The sequence below is a fragment of the Echeneis naucrates genome, chromosome 2, assembly GCF_900963305.1.
Source record: "Echeneis naucrates chromosome 2, fEcheNa1.1, whole genome shotgun sequence".
Taxonomy (NCBI): domain Eukaryota; kingdom Metazoa; phylum Chordata; class Actinopteri; order Carangiformes; family Echeneidae; genus Echeneis; species Echeneis naucrates.
In genome coordinates, this window is record NC_042512.1 from 1,885,249 (window position 1) to 1,911,422 (window position 26,174).

At 42.3% G+C, this 26,174-nt stretch overlaps 1 protein-coding gene and 9 non-coding genes across 10 annotated transcripts in view; 4 read left to right on the plus strand and 6 right to left on the minus strand.

Moving 5' to 3' along the window:
- The window catches only part of LOC115053713 (NACHT, LRR and PYD domains-containing protein 12-like), a gene marked incomplete at its 3' end in the record, with an annotated part of 135,820 nt that overhangs the window by 17,046 nt on the left and 92,600 nt on the right, over positions 1-26,174 (minus strand). Inside the window, exon 8 of the mRNA XM_029518516.1 lies at positions 525-698. Within this exon, the coding sequence (XP_029374376.1) occupies positions 525-698 (174 nt within the window). The remainder of the gene's footprint in view (positions 1-524; positions 699-26,174) is intronic.
- On the minus strand, positions 16,264-16,336 carry trnak-cuu (transfer RNA lysine (anticodon CUU)). Its single transcript has one exon. It is a non-coding gene; the product is annotated as a tRNA-Lys (tRNA).
- Positions 16,684-16,756, minus strand: trnaf-gaa (transfer RNA phenylalanine (anticodon GAA)). The gene has a single exon. It is a non-coding gene; the product is annotated as a tRNA-Phe (tRNA).
- Positions 17,674-17,755, minus strand: trnas-aga (transfer RNA serine (anticodon AGA)). The gene has a single exon. It is a non-coding gene; the product is annotated as a tRNA-Ser (tRNA).
- On the minus strand, positions 18,043-18,124 carry trnal-aag (transfer RNA leucine (anticodon AAG)). The gene has a single exon. It is a non-coding gene; the product is annotated as a tRNA-Leu (tRNA).
- Positions 18,825-18,896, plus strand: trnaa-ugc (transfer RNA alanine (anticodon UGC)). Its single transcript has one exon. It is a non-coding gene; the product is annotated as a tRNA-Ala (tRNA).
- On the minus strand, positions 20,455-20,526 carry trnap-cgg (transfer RNA proline (anticodon CGG)). Its single transcript has one exon. It is a non-coding gene; the product is annotated as a tRNA-Pro (tRNA).
- On the plus strand, positions 21,432-21,504 carry trnaf-gaa (transfer RNA phenylalanine (anticodon GAA)). Its single transcript has one exon. It is a non-coding gene; the product is annotated as a tRNA-Phe (tRNA).
- trnat-ugu (transfer RNA threonine (anticodon UGU)) lies at positions 24,095-24,168 on the plus strand. Its single transcript has one exon. It is a non-coding gene; the product is annotated as a tRNA-Thr (tRNA).
- Positions 24,492-24,579, plus strand: trnay-gua (transfer RNA tyrosine (anticodon GUA)). Its single transcript is given in 2 exon segments — positions 24,492-24,528; positions 24,544-24,579. It is a non-coding gene; the product is annotated as a tRNA-Tyr (tRNA).

A 26,174-nucleotide genomic window follows, 5' to 3' on the forward strand; every position in this document is an offset into this window, starting at 1 on the left:
GCGGACTAACAATGGTCAGTGGAACTCCTCTAATGGGCTGCTGTCACAAGGAGCTTTGTGAACACTCCTACAGAGGTTAAATACCTGGGTCCAACTCCACTGTCTGTCAGACTAGTGAGGACTAGTCAGACCGATGGGTTGAACTGATGAAGCCCCTGAGATAAGAGGCCAAACATCTTCTTCGACAAACCTAAGTGCAGTTGCTTTCAATTCGACACGCAAATAAATAAATAAATGAAAAAAACCACAAACCACAATCTGCATATTAACATACAAATATTCATTAAGATATGATGTCCCCTTTCAAAAATACAAGATTGATTGATAAACTGCTTGCAATTAAAATGTAATTTTCAAATTAATAGAAATCTGTTTTCCAAAGTTACTTTCAAACCATTTAACAGTTAAATGTCTAAAACCTGAAGAGGATTTTCCCTCATAAATATAAACCTGTCTGCAGGTCAGAGTCACCACAACTGTAACATCATATTAATCTGAGAGCAGAAATAAAACATGAGTCTGACCTCAGAGTCTCCAGTCTGCAGTGAGGACTCTTCAGAAAACCACACAGATCCTTCAGTCCTGAATCCTGCAGGTCGTTGTGACTCAGGTCCAGTTCTCTGAGATGGGAGGGGTTGGACTTCAGAGCTGAGACCAGAGAAGAACAGCTGATCTCTGACAACCTGCAGTTCTCCAACCTGAGTAAAGAATAAAAGATGTGACTTTAGAAAACAAAGTTTTCACACAGCGCGACAGCGAGTCTGAGTATACAGTTCAAATGTTTAAAACCTGAAGAGGATACAATGCAATACCATATAAGCCAAGGTGACTGGAATGGCCTATTCCATCTACCTGCAAACAGCTGCAGAGCTTTTTAGGGTTTCTGAACTTCTACTGGTGGTTCTTCTGAAATTACAGCACCCTAGCAGCTCCTCTGACTGCACTAACTTCCAGTACCCAGTTTTTTGTCTGGACCCCTGCTGCTGGACGAGCCTTTAAGTTGCTCAAGGCTCGGTTCACTTCTGCTCCTGTCCTTATCCACCCTGACCCATCTCTCCCTTTCATAGTTGAGGTCGATGCATCTGATGTGGGGGTGGGGGCCATCCTGTCCCAACGCTCTTCTCGGGACACAAAGGTTCAACCATGTGCCTTCTTTTCTCGCCGCCTGCTCCCTGCTGAGAGGAACTGTTGGTGGTTAAGCTGGCATTGGAGGAGTGGCATCACTGGCTGGAGGGGGCTGAACATTCCTTTGTGGTCTGGACCGACCATAAGAACCTGGCCTACATCAGCACAGTCAAGGAACTCAACCCACATCAGGCCAGGTGGCCAGGCCATATTTCTGGGTCCGTCTAGTAAACCCTGACTGCTTAGTCCCAGCAGAGAGATGGAGAGATGGAGGCTACGGTTCATGTAAATTTCAATCGGAATGATTTTATTTTCGTATGTAACGTATGTAACACCTTCACCTTGTTCGTCCTCTGTCAATGTAAATTTTGTCATAAAAAATAATCCAACCCCCCATTCCAAAAGCAGAGAGATGATGTTTGGAGGAAGCTAAAATTAAGAACCTACTTCCTTATAAATAAGTGTTATGGCCTTTGGTCATTTGCCCTCCTTGTTCTCAGGGTGGAGTCCACTCTGTGTGTGTGTCCCATTTCCTGTTCAGGTGTAGAGGTGGGATTGGCTGGTTCTCCTCTTTAAAAGGGAAGTTCTCCTGTACTGGGGTGACTCCTCCTCCTCCTTTTGTTTCATTATCAGGGTGGTAACGTTGTTTTTTCAATTTATTTTTCCTCAGGTTATATTTTTCAAACCTTACTTGACTATGATTAAACACAGAGATAAACAACAGCGGAGTAACACAACAGCTGAATAACAAACATACTGATTAAAGTAAAGACATGGTAACACAAACACTGTATAGTGATGCATTGATTCTGTTCTATGTTCAACCAATAGGTTGTGGCAGAAATTTTAAACAAAACAAATAATTACAATTTTAAAAAAACTAAAAAAAAAAGTGGTGTGTTAAATGAATGGCACCTGTGAACCGGTGGAAGGAAAAAGCTACTGACACAAACAGCAAGACAACGACAGAGAGGAGTGAGAGTGAGGGGAACAAAGAAAAGCTGTCCAGGTTCATTCAACTCTGCCTGCTAATCAAAGAGATGTTGGGAAAATAAGAAAGCAGTAACACGAGGAAGAGAACCAGCTGGATTCACTGGAGGTTTGGAAACCCATGGCCTGAGGAGTGGTGATGATCCCAGGAGTACCAAGGAGGAAAAAGGTGCCTGCATACTGGGACTCCATACCTGCCTGGGCTGGAGGAGCCCCACAACAGAGCTAACACAGTCCATCACTGTCCCCTCAACCATTTAACACACTGATCCACCATACGTCCACTCACACACACTGAACCCCAGAGGAAGTGGAACCACACACACACACACACACACACACACACACACACACACACACACACACACACACACACACACTTACTTTTACTCCTCAAGCTGTTCCACTGGAAGCTGGAACCGGACTGATCTAAACCACACACACCCACCGATCCCTCTATCTCTCCATTCTGCTTGGGGCATTGATGATTTAAGTTTTGTGTTGCCATGATTCGTGATAGCAGGGTGAACTGTGTACTGTGATACTTTTTTGCGTCTATGCCCAATTAACCTTCTGGGCAAATATTATTTTGAGAGATCTTGATTTGTACTTTAGGGTTACACATTACAGGTTGTTTTTTTTCTTTTAAGTAACCTCAATTAGATTTAAGTATTCAAACCCCTTTTGATTTAGACTTAGCCCTGATAGTGTCTCCACATATCCTTTTGTAAGTAGGAGTAACAGCTAGCCAGTGAATTTCTTTAGGTTACCTGCAGACCTAAAAATTACATAAAATCTGACAGGATAATAGTGTCTTTTGATACAGTTACTGTCTCCTGTCTGCTGCCCACTATGAAGTGTGTGCGTAACCATTTCTAGCCCCTACACTACAAGGTTCATTCATCCACAGAGCATCATATCAGCTGTCCACTCAACCTCTGGTGTCTTTGAGCCCCTTAAATATTTTCCTGAATGAGAACTCCATCATCACAACTGTGACAAATGCCAAAAGCAGCAGAAAGGTTGTGCCCACCTCCCTAAAAGTAAACATGGTGAACATAGAAGTAATCACTGGAGGATTCACCAGGAGGACGCCAGCATGACCCACCATGCACCTGTTGGCTGAGCAACATGTGTGTGTTTGATTTGTTTAACTTAGTGAGTGCAGAAGGTGGTGAATCAAATCAGTGATTCATTATGGAGCATGAAGCTTTTTATACTCATGACAATCTCCCAATTCTACAAACCTCTTCAGTTCATTTTACCTGATTTAATGAAAGATTCTAAAAATATATAAGACGAAATATATAAGACAACCATTAACTCTGACCTGAGAGATGTATAGAAACTACAACCAGCGAAACTGCGCGATTATGCGTCAATTTGCGAGATCTCATGAGTCCTTGCAACCTCCCACTGTCTAGCGGAGCCACAACAGTGCGCATGGATCCAGTGGGTGTTGAGGAAGGAAGAGTACAGAGCCATTCGGGAGACGTTTCACATTCAGTGGAATCCCACAGTGATAATATTAGAACAGCTCTTTGTCAGAAAGACAAGCATGTTGACCCCTTCTGGTGACAGCTGTGCCCACTCAGCATATCAAACATCACACAGTCATCCACCTTTAAAAATAGTTTATGCTTCCTCAAGTTTGAAGTGTTTCCACCACCAGCTCTGCATTTTTCTCGTCATCTATTTTACCAATGTGTTGCCACACAAATCACTTTCAACTGGCCATTTTCAGGCTTTTTATTTTTTAACTTCTCTGCACTTCATTGGTATACTGTTTCTTTAGCAGTCATTTCTATAGCAAACAAAATGGAAGTATTTAAATACTAGTATTTAGTATTTAATTTGAAGTGAATTGAACTCTGCTGAACACAAACCTGATTCCTCCAAGTCTACAGGCTGGAGCCTGTAGTCCAGCAGACAGCAGCTTCACTCCTGAATCCTGCAGGTTGTTGTTACTCAGGTCCAGATCTGTCAGACTAGAGGACTGGGAGCTGAGGACTGAGGACAGAGTTTCACAGCTTCTGTCTGAGAGGTTACAGCCACTCAGTCTGAAGAAGAATCACAAGAGTAAAAAAACAAAGTTAAAAAAAACAAAAACAAAAAAAAAACAACCTTATATATTGCATTTTAAGTAAAAGTATGTCTATAAATTATTAATGCAAAACCATTAAACTAACTTGAGTCCTTCCAGTCTGCACTGTGGACTCTCCAGTCCAGCAGAAAGCAGCTTCACTCCTGAATCCTGCAGGTTGTTGTTACTCAGGTCCAGATCTCTCAGACTAGAGGACTGGGAGCTGAGGACTGAGGACAGAGCTTCACAGCTTCTGTCTGAGAGGTTACAGCCACTCAGTCTGAGGAGGAATCAGCAAAACAAGATAAGTGATTAAAGAATCATGCTTTTGATTCTCAACTAAAAAAAGATCCAGTTGATCTAGATGGATTTATTTGCACATACAGAACTTTGTTGGAGGCTTTGACCACTGGCAGCAGCCTCAGAAGAGCCTCCTCTGAAGCAGAGTATTTCTTCAGGTCAAACACGTCCAGATCTTTTTCTGATGACAGTAAGATGAAGACCAGAGCTGACCATTGAGCAGGAGACAGTTTATCTGTGGAGAGACGTCCTGATCTCAGGGACTGTTGGATCTCCTCCACCAGAGAACCATCATTCAGTTCATTCAGACAGTGAAACAGGTTGATACTTTTCTCTGGAGACAGATTCTCACTGATCTTTGTCTTGATGTACTGGACTGTTTTCTGATTGGTCTCTGAGCTACTTCCTGTCTGAGTCACCAGGCCTCGTAGGAGAGTTTGGTTGGTCTGCAGTGAAAGACCCAGAAGGAACCGAAGGAACAAGTCCAGGTGTCCATGTGGACTCTGTAAGGCCTTATCCACAGCACTCTGGTAGAGAATTAAAGGTTCAGGTTTATTTCCAAACAGTTTTGACCACAGGGAGGTTGTTTGTTTTTCTGCCATCAGATTGACTCCAGAGTTGATGAAGGTCAGATGGACATGAAGAGCAGCCAGAAACTCCTGAACACTCAGATGGACGAAGCAGAAGACCTTGTCCTGGTACAGCCCTGTCTCCTCTTTGAAGATCTGTGTGAACACTCCTGAGTAAACTGATGTTGCTCTGATATCGATGCCACACTCTGTCAGGTCTGATTCATAGAAGATCAGGTTTCCTTTCTGCAGCTGCTCAAAAGCCACTTTTCCCAGAGACTCAATCATCTTCCTGGTCTCTGGACTCCAGTGTGGATCTGACTCAGCTCCTCCATCGTACTTGACCTTCTTCAGTTTGGACTGAACCACCAGGAAGTGGATGTACATCTCAGTCAGGGTCTTGGGCAGCTCTCCTCCCTCTCTGGTCTTCAACACCTCCTCCAGAACTGTAGCAGTGATCCAGCAGAAGACTGGGATGTGGCACATGATGTGGAGGCTTCGTGAGGTCTTGATCTGGGAGATGATCCTGCTGGCCTGCTCCTCATATCTGAACCTCTTCCTGAAGTACTCCTCCTTCTGGGGGTCATTGAACCCTCTGACCTCTGTCACCATGTCAACACACTGAGGAGGGATCTGATTGGCTGCTGCAGGTCGTGTGGTTATCCAGAGGCGAGCAGAGGGAAGCAGTTTCCCCCTGATGAGGTTTGTCAGCAGCACGTCCACTGAGGTGGACTCTGTAGGATCAGTCAGGACCTCAGTGTTGTGGAAGTCCAGAGGAAGTCGACACTCATCCAGACCGTCAAAGATGAACACAACCTGGAAGTGATCAAAGCTGCACATTCCTGCTTCTTTGGTTTCAGTGAAGAAGAGATGAACAAGTTCCACCAAGCTGAGCTTCTTCTCTTTCAGCACATTCAGCTCTCTGAAGGTGAAGGGGAATGTGAACTCTATGTCCTGGTTGGCTTTGTCTTCAGCCCAGTCCAGAGTGAACTTCTGTGTTAAGACGGTTTTCCCAATGCCAGCCACTCCCTTTGTCATCACTGTTCTGATTGGTTGGTCTCTTCCAGGTGGGGGTTTAAAGATGTCTTCTTGTCTGATGCTTGTTTCTGCTCTGTCCTGTTTCCTGGATGCTGTTTCAATCTGTCTGACCTCATGTTCCTCATTGACCTCTCCAGTCCCTCCCTCTGTGATGTAGAGCTCTGTGTAGATCTGATTCAGAAGGGTTGGGTTTCCTGCTTTAGAGATCCCCTCAAACACACACTGGAACTTCTTCTTCAGGCCAGATTTGAGTTTACGTTGACAAACTTGAGCACGACTTTCTGAATGAACAAAAACAAATGAAATTTTAAAAAAATCAAACTACAAGGTTGATATTTACTTCTCCTAAGGAATAAGAATATGATCATATTTCTCTCCGTCTCCTCAGACTTCAGTAAATGTCTAATTGATCCATCATGTTAAATCCTCTTACTGCTCTGCAGACAGTCAGCCAGCTCCTCCTGCTTCATCCTCCTCAGGAAGTTCACTGTGATCTTCAGAAATGCCTCTCTGCTCCTCCTCTGCTCTTCATCCATCTCATCATCCTCATTCCTGATGAATTGTGGGTAATCTGGACTCAGACTCCTTTTGATTTCCTTCAGCTCGTTCTTCACAAAACAGACGATGTTCTCCTCCAGCAGCTGGAACACAATAACATCCTGTGTAAAGTTCACTCTCAGTATAAACTGATGGATCAAAGCATCAGATCATCAGTCAGCAGAGTTCAACTTTAGCTGCTGCTGTATCATCTGCTGCCACGTCTCTTTCCAGAGCTACACAGAAAGATTCAGACCTGCTGACTTCACTAAACTAACTTCACTGGTGTAACTTACTAAGTTTGACTTTAGATTCTGACAACACAGAGATCCTGATCATCACATGAAGACCAAACTGATACAGCCCTTCAACACATCAACTTAGGAAGTGAAAATTCAGGGTATTAACTGTGACTGTGGCTGAAGATGGATCAGACCACCTGAACTAGTTCACTGATGAATTATTCCATCTTTAAACCCTGTAGAGACAGAGTCCATGGAGGTCCAGGACTGAATCTGATTAACTTTGGTCTTTGTGATTGAGTCACAGCTGAAATTATCTGGAAAATAACAAAATGAACTTTTCTTAAAGATTCACTGTAGATGAACAAGAAGGAGCGGAAATGTTTTGTAAAAGTCTCCAACAGACCATATTCATACAGAACATATCTGTTGAGGCTGATGGATTATTGCTCTGTGGTGAACTACAACTCCCAGTCCTCTCCCACTCTCTCCCACCCCAAACCTGTTCAATCCCAATTCAACTCCTGTCTGTCACAGAGTAAAGCTCTACTGGTCTACTAAAGAGTGCAGCTTCAAACTCAAGTCTTTGTTGGTGTCTGTTGTAGTCACTGGAGGAACATTTACACACCATAAATATGGAGTCCAAGTCTGTGTGATGATGTTTGTCAGACTGAACTCTGAGGAGAAAGGACACAAACACACAGTTTGTTCCAGGAGTTTTCTATGAACACCAGAGAAACTGATAGACAAGCTTTGATACCTTTAATGAGTCAAATGATCAGCTTTTACCTTTTTTCTTTGATAAAGTCATCCATAGACTGATCACTCTTCATGGACACACAGCTGGATACAGCAGACTGTTGTCCATCCTTAAATGTAATAGGTTGATGCATAGACCAATCACTCTTCATGGACACACAGCTCAGTTCAGGAGAATCTGGTCTTAACTTCTGGTAGCTGGTAGAAACAGAGTTAACAGTAAAAAAATTAAAAACCAAGAAAGATGGCAGAAAATTATTAGTTTAAAATAAATCAGACAAGTTCAATTTTTACCTGTTTAGCCACAAACCATTCAGATTATTTTATTGTGCAATGTTTTTGTTCATTTTAATGACATTTAAGGATCACTTTGACTGTTTGGATGTTTTTCATTTGACTCGTGAAGAATTTTTCATGAAGTTTTATTGACCAGTGCAAGTCAAATAATAATAATAATAATAACTAGAAAATTCCAAGAAATTTTGAAGTGCCACGGGTCGGCGTCCCCTCGCCCGTCGTCCCCTCGCCCGGACGAGCAACCCACGTACCGTCATGCCGTCGAAAGCCTTCCTGCTGAAATTTCCGTTCGGAGAACCGATTGAGATTGATTCAATGAGCGTGTCTGTATATCTGTCTCTTTGTGTGTTTGTGTATATGTGTGAGTGCATCTGTATATTTGTCCCTGATTGCGTCTGTGTATATGTGTGAGTGCATCTGTAAATCTGTCGGTGTGTGTGTCTGTGTATATGTGTGACTGCGTCCGTACATCTGTCTCTGTGTGTATGTCTGTGTATATGTGTGAGCGTGTGTCTATATCTCTCTATTTCTGTCTGTGTATATGTGTGAGTGCGTGTCTCTTTGTGTGTCTGTGTATATGTGTGAGTGCGTCTGTATATCTGTCTCTGTGTATGTCTGTGTACATGTGTGAGCGTGTGTCTATATCTCTCTATTTCTGTCTGTGTATATGTGTGAGCGTGTGTCTATATCTCTCTATTTCTGTCTGTGTATATGTGTGATTGTGTCTGTGTATATGTGTGAGTGCGTGTCTCGTTGTGTGTCTGTGTATATGTGTGAGTGCGTCTGTATATCTGTCTCTGTGTATGTCTGTGTACATGTGTGAGCGTGTGTCTATATCTCTCTATTTCTGTCTGTGTATATGTGTGATTGTGTCTGTGTATGTGTGTGAGTGCGTGTCTCGTTGTGTGTCTGTGTATGTGTGACTGCGTCTGTACATCTGTCTCTGTGTGTATCTCTCTATTTCTGTCTGTGTATATGTGTGATTGTGTCTCTGTACATGTGTGAGTGCGTGTCTCTGTGTGTGTCTGTTTATATGTGTGAGTGCTCAAGGTCAGAGGTCAAGGTCTTCTGAGCCGTTTAAACTTTGAACGGCGTTTCTGTGACAAAGTATGACGAAGCAGTGAGGCTCCAAAGTGAGGTGGGTTTAATCTACAGCAACAGCTGCACACAGACCTGAGCTGAGGGACCTGCGGTTGCCACGGTGATTTGAGAATTCAGTCTGGTCAGAGCTCAGACTCCCTCCAAAACTCTCCGAAAAGTGGCTTTTGACCACCTCCCGAACTACTTCGAATTGCGAGCAAACCGTAGCTCCGGTCCGAAAATCGAAAACACCGTGAGAGACAGAAGAGTCTGGGGATTCCAGTAGTCTTTATTTGATTTGAAAAGTCCTTAAAATGAGCGTGTAGGGACAGTGCGAAGTCAGAGTGAAATTGTTTTTAGTGAAACCTTGATTTGCATTGCAGTCAATTGGGGCAAAAGCAGGTGTTGCTGGCGCTCTGAGCGCTCCTGTGTAAATTTGGTGAGGAGTAGAGCTCTCAAACTTAGATTTTCTGAATCCCAAAACCTGTGTCTACGTTTTGCCAAAAAATCATTTGTCTCCCTTTCACGGTTTGGCCGTGAGCTCGAGTTAAACATGAAAATGTCGGTTACTTTTTCACAGTGCTCTCACTCTACTTAACGAGCGGCTCCACTCTAACTTTGAGGAAAAAGTGATTCGGACTGCTCCTTTGAGAGGTCGTAGTTCGAAAACCGTACCATTTAGGAGACAAAGGTCTGATATTCTGGAAAGAGCATAAGATTTCCTTCGTTTTAAAGTTAGAATGACATTTCTAGGTGCACGTATGACTGAGCTACGCGACTGAGAAAGTAGGTGAAATTTTGAGGCAATTTTTCGTCGGCTCCCATGCATTCTCTATGGAAAATTTCGGCTGGTTTTTTGGGAATAACTTTGGGAAAAATCGGAATATCGACTACCCAGAACTTAGCACACTTGTCCCGATCGAGCCGCACGTTTTGATATATATATTGTTGGGGTTCGTCCAGTGGTACGACCCGCATTAGCTGCCGAAAATGTGACGGAATAATAATAATAAGTATGGACAATATTAAGTAGTGCCTCGTGCTATGCACAGAGGCCACTTACTTCTACTGTGTAGAAGTAAGTGGCCTCTGTGCTTATAGCCCATGGCACTAAATAAATATATCTCTACATACAGGCAGCACAGTGGCATTGTGGTTAGTGGTGTTGCTCCACGACAGCCATGTCTGTAGGTTTGAGTCTGAGTGTGGCAGATTGTTTGTCTCTGTCTGTATGTGTGTGTGTGTTGGCCCTGTGATGGACTGGTGAATATGAATGAACGAATCTCCACATCCTGGTTGAGCTCCCAATTGAGACAAGGACAAAGTAAACAACAGCAGTAAAAAATGTAAGTGACAGTGAGAGTGAATAATGATGCAGTAGTGATCTGAGTGCTGAGCTCTGACAGATGGACAGTTAGAGATCCTCATCTCACCTCTGAGCTTTGGTCTGACTCTCATGTTCCCCACACAGAGTGGTTTTAGAGGGAGGGGCTCCCTCCTCTCTGTCCTCACATTGATTCATAGCTGAGCCTCCACACAAACACAAACACAACAAAAAGCTTCATTACAACAGGATTTACATAACAGGACACATAATCAGCATTACTGTCACTAACTTCAGCCTTTAACTCCCAACAACAAACTGTTTGACTTTTCTCTCTCTCTCTGTTGATTTCAGTCAGATTCTGTTATAAACAGAGAACATTCCTGATTCATGTTAATACCAATCTTCAATGTTATATATTGGCATTAACACTAAATTTCAAACAAACTCAGACCACCATTTACTTTTATTTGTGTAAGTTGAAGAATTATGGATCCCTGACACAGTTGTGATCACCATAGGTTGGCATAATTTGAAGGTCCAGAATTGTAATGAAATTTTTGAGGGCCAGGTTATTCCTTCAGAAGCCAAGTAAAAAAAAAACAGTTATAACTAAACCAGTCTGACCTGTCAGGAAACCCCAGAACAGAGGAGGTGGTTCTATCATCTGATAATTAGGATGCATCTCAAACATTTGTTATTTTCATGTCACCTTATTGAGCAAATAACTCATAAAAACAAGAAGTGCTGCTTCAATCAATGGCTTCACTGTACCTGGAAAAATGTTAACTGTACCATTAACAGTAAGAGTTCAATTCACTCAGCCAAGTTCATCCAAAGTATCAGACCACTTCTGACATGTTTGTTCTGTCATGGCTCAACTATAACACTGCACACCAGTTCAAGGAAATCAACTTAAGCCTTGTCAAGACAGTTAAGTTGATAAAGACTTCTGCATCACTTTAGATTATTTGTTGTGACCATTTGAATACCATTTAAATAAAATTGAGTTTAACTCTGGTTATTTAAAAGTCTTGGGTTTACTAAGTCTAAGAATCTGACTGTATATCAAAGCAGGAACAAAGAGAAGGAACTATTCACTACAAATTCCAGATAAAATATGAAATAGGAAGAAAGAAAGGAAGGTAAATAAACAGCTCAGTGTAATCACAGTGATCCTGTTCACACATTTACAGATTCTCACCTGCTGAACTCACTTCAGGGAGACTTTCTGACACTTTCCAGCTTCATGTGAAGAGAAGAAGCTGCTTGTTCTCCCTCATCAGTCCTGGTGTCTGTTTGAGCTGAGGAGAAGTCACACCCTCATAACTTCAGAGTTCAATTTTTATAAACTTTCGTGATATGAAACAACTATGTCATTCTGAGCTCAACCAAAAGATGGAACCATCAGAAATTTGGATTTTTTTATCATTTCAATATTCAATTCTTATTTCTACTATTCATATACCTTGGTAATTTTCAAAGAGGAAAATATCATGTAACAAAGAGGAAAATTATGTAAAATAAGACAAAATATAAATGTCCAGGGGCAACTGTTTCTTTGTCTGTATTATTTTGTATTTTCTCATGGATGAAGAGGATGAATAATAAAATAAAATAAAAAAAATTATGTTTGGCTCATCTTTGCTCTGCAACAAAATGGAAAGATTTGACATCAATGTTACTGAACCAGTTTTCTTCCTCATCACAGGAAACAAACATGATGTGATGAAGTTCTGCTATCTGTCCACTAGATGGTGATAAACAATGTGGGAACATTTTACATTAAATCAGTCACAGTGTGGAGAAATCAAACTGTTTGTGCTGAACAAACTGGTCATATTAAAGTGCTGCCTTTGTTTCTTATTGTTTCTAAATGTATTGGAAGACAAATGAACCGAGGAAACTGAAGTCAAACTGAGTTCAGAGGCCTCTTAGCCAGCTGACCAGTTCTGAGGAACCTCCATCAATAAACTCAGATTATAATCAAACTGCTGCCAAAGGTAACATAAAAATCTAAATCAACAAGTACAATGTGATCACAGTGATCCTGCTGATCAGAAATATACAGATCCTCACCTGCTGAACTCACTTCAGGTTGATTTACACACATTCCAGCTTTTTGTGTTCAGAAAACATGTGGCTGCTCGTTCTTCACTTCTTCATTACTCAAACAGTTTTCTGGCTGCTCGTTCTTCACTTCTTCATTACTCAAACAGTTTTCTTTCTCCTGATAAGAAACAAATAGGATGTGATGAAGTTCTACTATCTGTCCACTAGATGGTGATAACCAACAGACCCTCATTTGCCCGGTTTGCATTTAGCTCAGTATTTTTCTTTCGGAAAAATGTAATTATTGAAGAAGCTCGCTCAATTTTACTGAAGAGGAAACAATGATTGATCAGACTGACAAAAGAAAACACACATTATTTGAAAGCCCAAGTTCTGACCTAAAAGAAACAAGGTGAATGGCAGAAAGTAACTTTAGAAGAGAACACTGTTAGTCCTCAGTGACAGATTGTCGGGGAAATGAAAAAGAAGCAGTCTGATTTAAAGCTGCTGCCTAGAAATACATTACTGCTCACAACATTAGTGTGTGATGCTGCTGGAGGAGGAGAGGGGACCCTGCTGCTCTCTACACTTGATGATCTATCCTTATCACACAGAATAATAATCTGACTGATGTAGATCATGCATGTTTCTGTTTATTTGTATAAAGATCCATATCATCATTATAATTATTAAAGTGTACAGTGACATTTACTCAGGATAGAATTATATTCATTTTTATTAAAAAAAAAAAAAGAATGCTCACACTTCACTATCTTCAGTTCAAGTGAGTTGTCAGATGATATTCTGCTGGTTTAACTGATATCATGCTGATGTTTTCAGCAGTAAGTTCATGTCTTTATCACAAACATTTGAAGAGATCTTGTTACGAAGTAACCACATCATCCACAACCAACCCTCTTTATCTGGAATCTGAACAGGGAGCTGTGAGGAGTTTGATGGTTCATCATCCCGATTAAAGCATTCACTGACTGCAACATTTAAATGAATATAACAGTTTATTTTAATCGTGAACATTAAACAGAACTGAGCAGTTTGTGTTCTTTTATCACTTTTTCTATCTCCCTGTCTTTTTGTCATGTTCTCCAACTCTTCAACAGCCCATCTCAGTTAGTTACTCTTCTTTATATATCTGAGAAGGTAGCTGGTTGAAAATGATCATCATGGTCTCAGATATGAACATCAAACTGTCAGTTTTCAAAGAAAATTTGTAAATATAAATATCTTATGTCATTTTTTGATTTGTAGTAGTGAGATGGAGTGAAGTTCAGTATTTTATACATAAATATAGCTAAATCTTTGAATATTCCCATTTTGTTGACTTTAAATCAGTTCAACATTCACTGACACAAACAGGATGAAGGCTGTTGGTTACGTTACCTGATGGTCGAACTGATCTTCATGCAGCTGATGAGTGAAGGTGAACTTTAACTGCAGCTTCCATGAAAAAACTAAAGACAATATATACATGTATATCCACAGAAGTCCACTGTGAGTCTTCGTCCCTCCACAGTCCACAGGGACAAACTGACAGTGAAATAATAATAATGTTAACACTCACCGGCCTCAGCCTTCAGTTTCCCTGCTTCTGCTCCGACAGCTTCAAAATGGAGGCTGAACTCTGAACACTTTTCCTCTCAGCTGCTGCGGTTACTGGAAGTCAGGTGGTCCCATCTGAGTGTGTGTGTGTGTGTTCCGTCTGTTGTGTGTGTTTCCTCTGTTATGAGTGTAACCGGATTCCACTGGATGCGGAATGTCTCCAGAACTCCTCCGTACTCTCACCGATAAATATAAAGAGAACCAGATGATATTTATTGGGTCAAATCAGTAATTTATCATCCCTCCACTTACTCCTGCTTTGGTATTCCACGCTGCATCCTTTTTATGGGTGTCTTTACCGGATGTGGCGGATGATGGATTATTCTGTGATTTGGTCTCCTCGTCCATGGAGTCAACGGGATGACCTGTTGATTTCAGGTCTGTCCCCGTCCAGGTGTGTTTTGTTTTTGAAAATACACTTAGTATTATTTTCCGTCCCGCTCGACCTGTTCTGAGAGTCTGTTATGGGCCGTTTTCCGGCATCCGGAAATATTCGGACTCACCGTATCTGTTACTCTGCTGATCTGCTGCGGAGGGCTGCTGGATGCAGAAGCTGTTCCGGAGCTGTGACGCAGCGGAATTGGGGGTTAAATCTTTGGAGCTGACGGCTCCTTCAAACAATCGACCCCACGAAATAAAACTTTATTGATTCAGTCTGGTCAGCAGAATATAACCTGATGAAATCAGCAACATTAAACTGATGTTTCTACATGAATGCATCACTGATTCTAAAACCATAAACTGAACATGAATCCAGCACTCAGCATTACAGCAGCACACCTCTGTTACTGTGGAGCTGTGTCTCTTTTCTACTTTATTATAGATGACAGAAAAAAAAACTCCAGATAAGAAGCAGCTGTACTGAACACATTTTACCTCACTATCATATGAGGAAATATCACAAACCAGATGTGGAGATCAGATGAACTTCTCATATGACGTAGGATGGTATGAAGTGGACGGTCCGAGTGTGGATCTGTGTGGATCACTCCGCAATGATTTTCTATGAAAAATTTTATTATGTCTGTTTTAGTGTAAATGTAGAAAACGGGACGTTGACTTACTGTGAAGTGTCTCCTGCTGATTCACGAGCGTCACGATCGGACAGCTGATCGGCGGACGAGCCGACTTCCGGTCCTCTGAGGTCCACAATAAAAGACGAAGTGCAGAGAAATGAACTGATCTGTAGACACTGAGGAGGCAGAACTTCTCAACTCTCCGACAGAGAAGAGACAGAGAATGCTGCTGTCGTGCCTTTAAACTGGAAAATAGTGAGAGGACACCTGTTGTGTGATTCTTTATACGGAGCGGTGAAATGGTCTGTAGACGTCAAATATATAAGCGAAACATGTAAACCAGAGAGTGTTCAAGGAACTGTGGTTTTAAACCCAACGACTAACTTTTCATTACCGGAGAAGCCGGAGCCCACCGTTTCTTACATTTCAATGTTAGTGAAGATTTACTTTGCATTTGTGCCGTAAAATGTTTCTTTTTGTTGCTACGGTTTTGTGTCCTTAACACCGATTAAACAAGGACTTTGCGTGTGTCATCTTTATCATATCTACTATAAATAAGAAAAAAGGCAAGTTGCAGAGCGGTGTGAGGGTCCGTTCATCACTGCTTACAGCTTAAATTTAACCTTTTCCCGTTCTGTCAGCAAACATTAAAGGAGATGTTGATTCTGTGATGTCACAAAGGTTTAATGACATCAGAGATCCAAGACTCCTCCCACAGAAGGAAAGGACTGACTCCATGTTGATATCAGCATGAGCACCATGATGCTCACTGCTGTGTTCTCATATCAAGCACGGGTGTTTTGGCAATGTTCAATTTCTTCCCTTTTTCACAGGGAGAACATACAAGCAGCATAAATGTGTGCTGTACAAAGGAGAGGGAAGTCTTAGGGATGGATTTCTGAATTCAAGATTTCAAAATAGTAACCCACTGGCAGGGGAATTACCCCAAATGGTAGCGCGCTCGCTCCGCATGTGAGAGGTAGTGGGATGGATGCCCACATTCTCCACAAGACTTTAGCTCTTTGGAGATACAGCAACAAGTCAACTAAACACAGCAAGTCTTTAATTTTGTGTGGCTTTTTTTTTTTTATAGAAAAAATGTTCCTTTTCATTTTGATCTTTATTCAATCCTTCTTTATTGACAAGAAAGATCCAACATTAAGAGCAGAGCAGCTACACACAGATACACAGAATATTGGAAATTTATCTTTGGGTCTAAAAAAAAACTGCTTATCGCCCAACGTGGGGCTCAAACCCACGATCCTGAGATTAAGAGTCTCATGCTCTACCGACTGAGCTAGCCAGGCGGCTAGAAGTGCAAAACATCCTCCAAAAAATCGCCAGCCGGTTTAGATTATTTTATTTGTATCTTTAGCTCAGATGTAACAAAGCGCAACAGCCATTTTTGTGGACGATCCAATGAACCCTGTAGATCTCAGGCTGATGGTGCCAAAAGGACAACATCATCTGAAAAATTCTGCGATCTTCCACAAGAAAATGGCGTCTTTGACAGCCTTTTGGACACACAACCAGTCAGCGTGACACATCCACCCTCACAATATTTCATGGTGTGGTTGAAAGAGGAGGGAGAATATTAGAAATGTAGGTTAAAAAAAAAACATGAGTTTGAATCTCACTCAGGTACTTCCTTTGATGCCGAAACCCGGGATTGAACCAGGGACCTTTAGATCTTCAGTCTAACGCTCTCCCAACTGAGCTATTTCGGCTGGATGGCTCCATTTCTGCTGGATGTTCTGCGACAGTTCTACTTGTTTTTGCCCATTAACACTGCTCTTTAACCCTCCTGTCATTTTCACCCCCCGCCCCCCCTTCCAAACCTTCGTTGGAATTTCAATTAAAAGTTAAAAGTTTTAAATTGATGTCTTCTTAGACGTTAGATGACTTCAATTACAGAATCTATTGATTCACTCAGAGACACTGATGAATTCTTTGTGTTTCTCTGTTCTGGTCCTGGTTGGAATTTGGACAAAAAAGCTGAGGAATGCCAATCCCTCTTTTCTTTGAATCAGCTTTTACCTGCAGAATCTGGACAGAGGAACAGTGTTTTAGTGGTTGGTGCTGGAGACAAACTTTGAGTCATGAAGAATATATAATATATACTAATATACTAATATAATATATATATATTAGTAAATGGCAGAGAGAGAGATGACCTGCATAAAGAGACTGGAGCCTGAATACAGTTCCTTGGTCACCATATCACATACATCTTCACTGAAATAATGACACCTGTGTCACCTGTGAGAAAGCTCAAAGCTGTGTCCAAAGGTTTGGAGGAGTGAATGGCAGAAAGATGTCTTTGAAGCCATTTGGACACACAACCAGTCAGCGTGCAGCATTCAACCTCACAATATTTCATGTGGTTGTGGTGTGGTTGAAAGACGAGGCAGAATATTGGAAATGTAGGTCAAAACAAGGTCCACCTCTGATGCTGAAACCCGGGATCAAACCAGGGACCTTTAGATCTTCAGTCTAACATCAGGTAATGGTAACTGATTATCAGTGAGTGCTCTCATCCTTTTAGATGACACTCAGCTGTGTCATATTTTAAGGCTGTGCAGATTACAGAGATTCTCAAATATGCTTGGGAACATGTGAAACTTGGTCCATGAAAACAACTAACCGTTGTTGGCAGGATTTGAACCAGCGCGGGGAAACCCCAATGGATTTCTAGTCCATCGCCTTAACCACTCGGCCACAACAACCACGCACAGCAAAGCTCCCAGCACAGCTTCCAAATCTTTTTCCCAGAGTCCATCGAGGGAATTATACTGGAGATGACAAACCTGGAGGGGAAGCGTGTGTTTGGGGACATCTGGAGAGAATTGGACCTGGTAGACCTCCAAACCTACCTGGGTCTGAAAAGGCTGACTGTGATGTTTCTCATTTCAGCCCAGCTGGTGTTGGTATGGTCTGTCACTGTAGCTTTTGTTCACAGGGAGATGAAAAGTGCCTGACTTAGTGGATTGGTTTTCATTGACAAGAAACAAACTGGCAGTGGTGGGATTCCAACCCACGCCTCCGAAGAGACTGGAGCCTTAAGCCAGCGCCTTGGACCGCTCGGCCACACTACCGCTGTATGACTGTCTAAATTCATGCTGGATGTTCACCACCCACTTCTCCAAAGTCCAACAGTGAAGGTTTCAAATCCAGTTCAGTCCAAATAGTTCCAGTTTTGTTGTTGCCTTGCTCCTAATGTTAGATGTTTCCTAATGTTTGCACATGGAAAATACAAACTACACCTTACAGCAGTAGAGGTGAAAGAAAAGCAGCTTCTGTCAGAAGTGGGATTCAAACCCACGCATCAAGGGGAGAACGCAGAAAGATGAGCACACACACACTGAATGCTCCTTTACATTATGAGACATGACCTTTAGCTGGAAAACGTCTCATGAAAGACACATGTGAAGTCATGTATATTTTGAGCCTCTGTGCGATCTAATCAGGAAATCTTTGCGTACTCACGTTGATGGGCTAATTTTTCAGCAAATAATTTGCTAATTTTTCAACAATATTTCTTCCTTGCTAAGCGTCACAGCTGTACATGCAGTGATTAGTTCTCCTGCTCAGGTATCGTCTCTCAGGGCATCGTGTGTTGTCTTTGTGTGTCTTTGTGTCCGATGCTTCACAGCTCACAGGCCAAAGTACGTGCTGGCCTTCATGGCTCACATGTACAGATGAGTTACCTCAATGTAAGTATCATAGGTACAGCACAGCTAAAGCTGTACAGTACAGCTGAAGCTGCTAAAACTGCTAAAGCTAGCACACCACACAGGGGATGTAGCTCAGTGGTAGAGCGCATGCTTTGCATGTATGAGGCCCCGGGTTCAATCCCCGGCATCTCCATTGTTGATAATGAAGCACATTGTCAGGAGAGACATGTCACAGGCTGCTGTGGAGTAGTAATTGAGCGATCAGAGTGTTGGAGAGCAGAACTCTTTCCTGTGCTTCAGATACACTGTTTGGTTCTGAGCTGATCGTTAATAATCAACCAATGAATGATCAATAATCTTCTCAGCTGCTCTGAATGGTGACAGTGGGGCAGCCTTTGTGTTTACACCTGAATCACATGTGATTTTGGAAATTCTTCAAAGCAGCTTCAAAGGAAGAGTTTCATTCTGGCAGTATTGTGACATCATCAGGTGACATCATCAGGTGATGTATCAAAGGCAGCAGCTCTTCAGACTCACATCACAATTAGTTTTGTGTCTTATTTGGCTCCATTTGGTGGAAGCTGTGAATGCTAGTACACATTTTAATTTCTGGTGATGACGTCACCCAGCCCCCCCATGTTCTCCAAACGGACCCAAAGTGGTACCATTCATTTGTTCTTGCAAAGCTTTAAGTCCATGATTGTGATACATATACTGATCTTTACTTGCACGTTCACAGCGTGATTATATATATTTTGATCTTGGCAGGTGACCGATTATCTGTAAGTTTTAAAATCTGTTGTTAGTTTTATTAACTTTTGGAAATGAACCACTTTATGCGTATTGTTTCTGGAGAGCTCACAGGGGTGCAGTATCTGCTCCAGCAGACCGGTCAGGTGCTGCAGGATGTGCACCCTGATTCACCTCCTCATTGAGGAGCATGATGTGGAGGATGACATGGAGGAAGGTGATCCCACAGTGCTGGAGGTCCTTCATGCCCCCAGCACATCCACACTGGCGTCCAGCCCTCTGCCTTCTACTTCCTCTTCTGTAGCTGCAGTTGATACTCAGGCTGAAGATGAAGAAATGGTAAATATCATTGTGTCCATTTGAGAACGCAGGAATATAAACAGGAGTCTAACTCTTGACTAGGCTTCTTCAAGTCCTTCTTGAATGATCTCGAAATTTGTTTGTTTGTATAATGAGCCTATCCCTGCAGGGTTCCATGGTGTAATGGTTAGCACTCTGGACTCTGAATCCAGCGAAAATCTCGGTGGAACCAGAATCTTACCAGTGAAACACTAAAATTCCTGTTGGTCCACTCTACAGCTTCTAATCAGGCAGTCATTGCGCTGCGTTCAGGTCGCAGTCTCCCCAGGAGGTGTGGGTTCAAATCCCACTTCTGACAGAAGCTGCTTTTCTTTCCTCTGATGCCAAAAACCAGGGGCCTTTACATCTTCAGTCTAACGCTCTCCCATGTTAGCACAGCGGAATTAGCTCAATGGGCAGGCTGCTGGCTTAGTATGTATTACTATCAGTAAGTCTTGTCTTATAAACAGGACATGTTGCTTTCAAACCCAGCAGTGCTTTGCTCTCAGTTGCATTCCTGCTCATCACTTCCTGTATTCCAGCTTTTGCTTGCAGTTTCTGGACAAGACAAAGTGGTTGTTGCTGTGTTGAGCAGATGGAAATGTGGTGACCGCTTTTCACAGGAGACAAACTTTGGGAAGATATTGGCAACATAACACACAGGGCTCGTCCGGGATTTGAACCCGGGACCTCGCACACCCGAAGCGAGAATCATACCCCTAGACCAACGAGCCATTAGTAGCAATGACATAAACGTCCTGGATCTGAGGGAGCCACAGGGAGCACACAGGCTTTAGTGTTTTAAGTCCTAAATCCTTTATTATGAAACAGTCAAATTCCCATTTTATGTGCCTTTTCAACATTGCATAGTGCATGAATGAGTTTCCTGGTTTGATCCCGGGTTTCAGCATCAGAGGTGGACCTTGTTTTGACCTACTTTTCCAATATTCTGCCTCGTCTTTCAACCACACCACAACCACATGAAATATTGTGAGGTTGAATGCTGCACGCTGACTGGTTGTGTGTCCAAATGGCTTCAAAGACATCTTTCTGCCATTCACTCCTCCAAACCTTTGGACACAGCTTTGAGCTTTCTCACAGGTGACACAGGTGTCATTATTTCAGTGAAGATGTATGTGATATGGTGACCAAGGAACTGTATTCAGGCTCCAGTCTCTTTATGCAGGTCATCTCTCTCTCTGCCATTTACTAATATATATATATTATATTAGTATATTAGTATATATTATATATTCTTCATGACTCAACATTTTTCTCCAGCACCAACCACTAAAACACTGTTCCTCTTGTCCAGATTCTGCAGGTAAAAGCTGATTCAAAGAAAAGAGGGATTGGCATTCCTCATCTTTTTTGTCCAAATTCCAACCAGGACCAGAACCAAAGACAAAGAATTCATCAGTGTCTCTGATCGGAGTGAATCAATAGATTCTGTAATTGAAGTCATCTAACGTCTAAGAAGACATCAATTTAAAACTTGTGATCGTTTTAATTGAAATTCCAACCAAGGTTTGGAAGGGGGGGCGGGGGGGTGAAAATGACAGGAGGGTTAAAGAGCAGTGTTAATGGGCAAAAACAAGCAGAACTGTCACAGAACATCCAGCAGAAATGGAGCCATGCAGCTGAAATAGCTCAGTTGGGATAGCGTTAGACTGAAGATCTAAAGGTCCCTGGTTCAATCCCGGGTTTCGGTATCGAAAGTGGTACCTGAGTGAGATTCAAACTCATGTTTTTTTTTACCTACATTTCCAATATTCTCCCTCCTCTTTCAACCACACCATGAAATATTGTGAGGGTGGATGCGTCACGCTGACTGGTTGCGTGTCCAAAAGGCTGTCAAAGACGCCATTTTCTCGTGGAAGATCACAAGATTTTTCAGATGATGTGGTCCTTTTGGCACCATCAGCCTGAGATCTACAGGGTTCATTGGAAAGTCAGTCAGCTCTGCCTGGATACAACAGTGGTCAGGGCTGTATTATGTATGTTTATACTGAAACACTGACAGCTCTCCTCCATCTCACTCTTTTACTTACTCTGGGTTCCAGGCCTCGTTGGTGCAGCAGGCAGTGTGTCAGTCTCATAATCTGACCAACGAGAAATATTTATGGCACCCAGAGTGAGAAGCAGTAGATACAAACCCACAACAACACTCACACATTGTTTAACACATTCAACATGGAGAATGTTGTCTGTCATATCTATAATATTGATCGTTGTAACCTACAGCTGATGAAAACCCAAAAATAGTTTGTTTCTACAACATCTGACTTTAGCAACAAGGAACTGCTGGGATTTAAACACAGGCTGCTTTAACCAGCCAACATACACAACCTTTATCTGCACTGAAATCATTCAGCCTGTTACCGGCTCAAATCCACAGCACTCTACTCAGATGTTTTTGTTGGATAGTTTCTGGTTTGGTTTCATATCTTCCACAAAACTTCAGGCTGCTCCAAAGGGAGACATGGAGACTGTGACAGTTAACTGACTGGTCAGAGAGAGTGCTGTGTCTTTTTAATGCTGAGGAAGTTCCATGAGTTTAACTCAACAAACTTAAACTTCATCAATGAGGCACTGCGGGGATTTGAACTCGACCGGCGCTTTGACCAACTTAGCCACAGCACCACTCTGATGTACGGTGATGTATTTTGGATCTGAAAATACCCCCAACATACGTGGTTGACCATCATGACTCTTACCAAAGTTTGGGTTAGGGTTAGCATATAATAAACTGTCACATTAATGTCCTGAATGTGCTGTGTGTAAATAATGAGGTTCATCAAAACAAAGTCAGAACCAGAGCTCAGGCTGTTGGTACACAAACAAAGAAAGGCATACTTGTGGATTCACAAGATTATATCAGGATCTGACCTTTTCCTGTTCCATCAGTAACCATCAAAGGAGATGCTGATTCTGTGATGTCACAAAGGTTCTAATGACATCACAGAGATCAAAGACTCCTCCCACTTTTTAGTCATGACCTCCACAGTAGCGTGCACTCTGTTAATGAAGCTCTAAAGGCAATCATGGTCCTGCCAGATACCTTTGAGTTCTGCCAACAGCAGCGACTGGAACTATTTATATGTTATAATGGATAGGGCACTGGCCTCCTAAGCCAGGGATTGTGGGTTCAAGTCCCATCTGGGGTGGTTTACAGCAGAGTGGTGCAGTGGCACTTCTGTTGTTGGCTACAAGACATCCTGCAGTGCTTCGCTCTCAGTGGAGTTCCTGCTCACCACTTCCTTTATTACAGCTTTGTTCAGCAGAAGGAAATTTGGTGATTAACTGCTTTTCATGCTCGGAAAACTTTAGTAAGACTAATGACAGCACGTCAGAAAGTTGTGTCCAAATGTTTGGGTGTCAGGACAAAGCAAAGCCGTTTAATTGATTTGGTTTGTTTGTTTTAAACATATTCTTATTTGAGAGAATCAGCACTCATCACAGTAATTTACAGTGTCAGTCTTTTCTGTCTCCCTTTGTAATTTCAATCCCCCCCCACCCCCATGTGAAAACATGCAGTGTTTGGCAGGGGGCACACACAGCCCATCACTGCAGATCAGCAGGTCTGACTGAAAACATACTGTAAAGTATGAACCACAGCACTGCTGGGGTTTGAATGCGAGAGGTCAACACTTGTGCTCCTCACAGTTTTGTGTCACTTGTGTGTCTGAAGAGCTGCTGCCTTTGAGAGATGTGTTTGCTTTCCCACTAAAACTTGAAAACGTATCTAAGTAATACTTATCCAGAGCTTTCAGTTGTCACCCTACCACTCCAAATGTGAAACTGACATGTGCAAATATGGAATGATGCAATAACAGCCAAACAAGTAGTTGAGTATGTGATTTTATTTATATTTAGCATGCAATGTCTCAGTCTCTGCTGTCTGTTCCACAGAAGAACATGACAGCTCAGCGGGCTGACATGAACCACGTGCACAGTGTGATTATATATAGTGAAAGTATCTCCAGGAGTAAAATGATTAAATCACGAACTCAATCTCAGTTGACAATCTCTGTATTATATCAGAGGCCCTTTGCGGTACATATACTTATCTTTATTAGCATTTGTAATTGTATACGCACACACACAATCACACACACCACGTTTTCCAGCCCTCATGGTTCTTGGGGAATCCATACATGTGGAAACCCTTCTCGGACTGATTGGAGCATCCAAACGCTGCACTCCTACATTAAAACAAACCACTTTACCATCAACCTCAGCTGCAGTATACACATTACACTTCCATTACCAGATCCTCTGTATATACATGTACATCAGAGTGGTGCTGTGGTTTAGCTGGTCAAAGCACCTGTCTTGTAAACAGGAGATCCTGGGTTCAAATCCCAGCAGTGCCTTGAGCGTAATGTTAAATGATATAGATATAACAGACACAGCTTTAGTTAATAATGAGAATTTAATGGTTTCAACCTCAAATCCTTGAACACTGTCTGGTTAACATGTTTCGGTGATATTAGACTTCTATGGACCATTTCACCGCACTGGACCATTTTTGCAGAATCAACACCTAATGACTCCACAACGAGACTGTGTGACGTCACTGGAGATCAAAGGCATTTCCTGCCTTTCAGTGATGCCCCACGCGACACAGATGGATACGTCACACTCTCACGTTCGCTTCAAATGAATGAAGACAAGAAGACGAATGCACTAATGGCTCCCTTCGATAGCTCAGTTGGTAGAGCGGAGGACTGTAGAGCTTTATAGCTGAAATCCTTAGGTCGCTGGTTCAACTCCGGCTCGAAGGAGGTCTTTCTTTTCATCGGCCTCATCCAGCAGAGTGATGAGTCTGTCTACAGACAGGAGGTGACCACTGTTGTATCACTTCTCATGTGGAGCAACTAAGTTTTATATTGCAGGCAGCACTGAGTTTCTAACTTTCAGGAATTGAAATCCCAGTCTTCCGCAAGACAGGCAGAGATCCTGTCCACAAAGGAGTTTAAACAAAGAACATCCCTGGGTGGGCTTGAACCACCATCCTTTCAGATAACAGCCAAACATATTATACATTGCACCACAGAGACATGTTGAGAAAATAAAAGTGATGAACTGTGGATGGCAGCCTGGCATTGTGCATCAATTTGGAGAGCAGCAGCGGTCAGGTGGACAGGTTTCCTTCAGCAGTTCTGCCCTCTGTGAATACACCTGTTTGGTCACACCCTGTGTTGTTACTGTTTTCACCAGCTTGAGGAATTGGTTGTCACATTTGTTGCTGCTAACAACCTTTTCAAAAGAAAAGCTGTCACAAAAAGAACAACAGCATCAAACGCACGAGTGTTGAGCACAGAGACTTTCGATTTGCAAAGTTTAACAGGCTGTTGATGGTTTCTGTTTTTAACAGATGCTCCTTGACAAGCAGAGAGATCAGAATTCATCTTCCTTTCTTTTGGCTGGAACTACAAAGCCTCTTCAGTTTTCAACAGCATTGTCATCCATTGGAGGACTGTTTGGAGCTTCATCAGCCTCCTCACCAGGGTGAGCATTCTGGGAAGTAGTGGAGTCAGGGTCAGGTCCTATGACAGTTGTTGCATCAGCTACATCATCCATTTAACGTTTTTGTTTTGCAGAACGAATCCTCATGTTTCCCTCAATGAAGGAAAGATTGGTTGGCACGAATGGGGAGGTTTTCATGGTGGAAAAGCCCATTTTTCATGTTTTTGAACTCTGCTTCAACAGCAGCAGAACTTCCCCTGATGCTGGTGCTTCAGAAGAGTCAGAGTCAGTCGCGATGGTACGTAGAAGTTGTTTTGCATGTTCCACAGATTGTGACTTAAGAAGCTGCGCTATTGACCTCACAAAGAAATCTTTAACACCATGTGTTTTATTTTTCAGGCCGTCTCACTGGCAGATCATCTTGATGCAGTGTGCAACATCTACCCTTACAGAACATGGGGGCAGTTTTGAAGGTTGATTCCCAAGCAAGACATTAAACCTATTCAGATCAGCCAAATCAGAAAAGTCAATTTAGATTATTTTATTTGTATCTTTAGTTCAGATGTAACAAAGCGCAACAATGCTGTCAATAAGGATCTTTCCCATTTGGGTTACTTGAAGGGATGCCCAACATATGTGGCTGACCATCGTGACTCTTACCAAAGTTTCTTTAGCATATAATAAACTGTCACATTAATGTCCTGAATGTGCTGTGTGTAAATAATGAAAAAAAAAAAAAAAAAGCCCCACAAACGTTCCATCAGTAACCATCAAAGGAGATGCTGATTCTGTGATGTCACAAAGAAATTAAAATGTCTAACATCGATAAAACTGCAGCAGCACAAATAAGAATTTTTACAGCGCAAACAAACGGGACCATTTCGCGTCCATTCGGAGTGGATGCTCACCA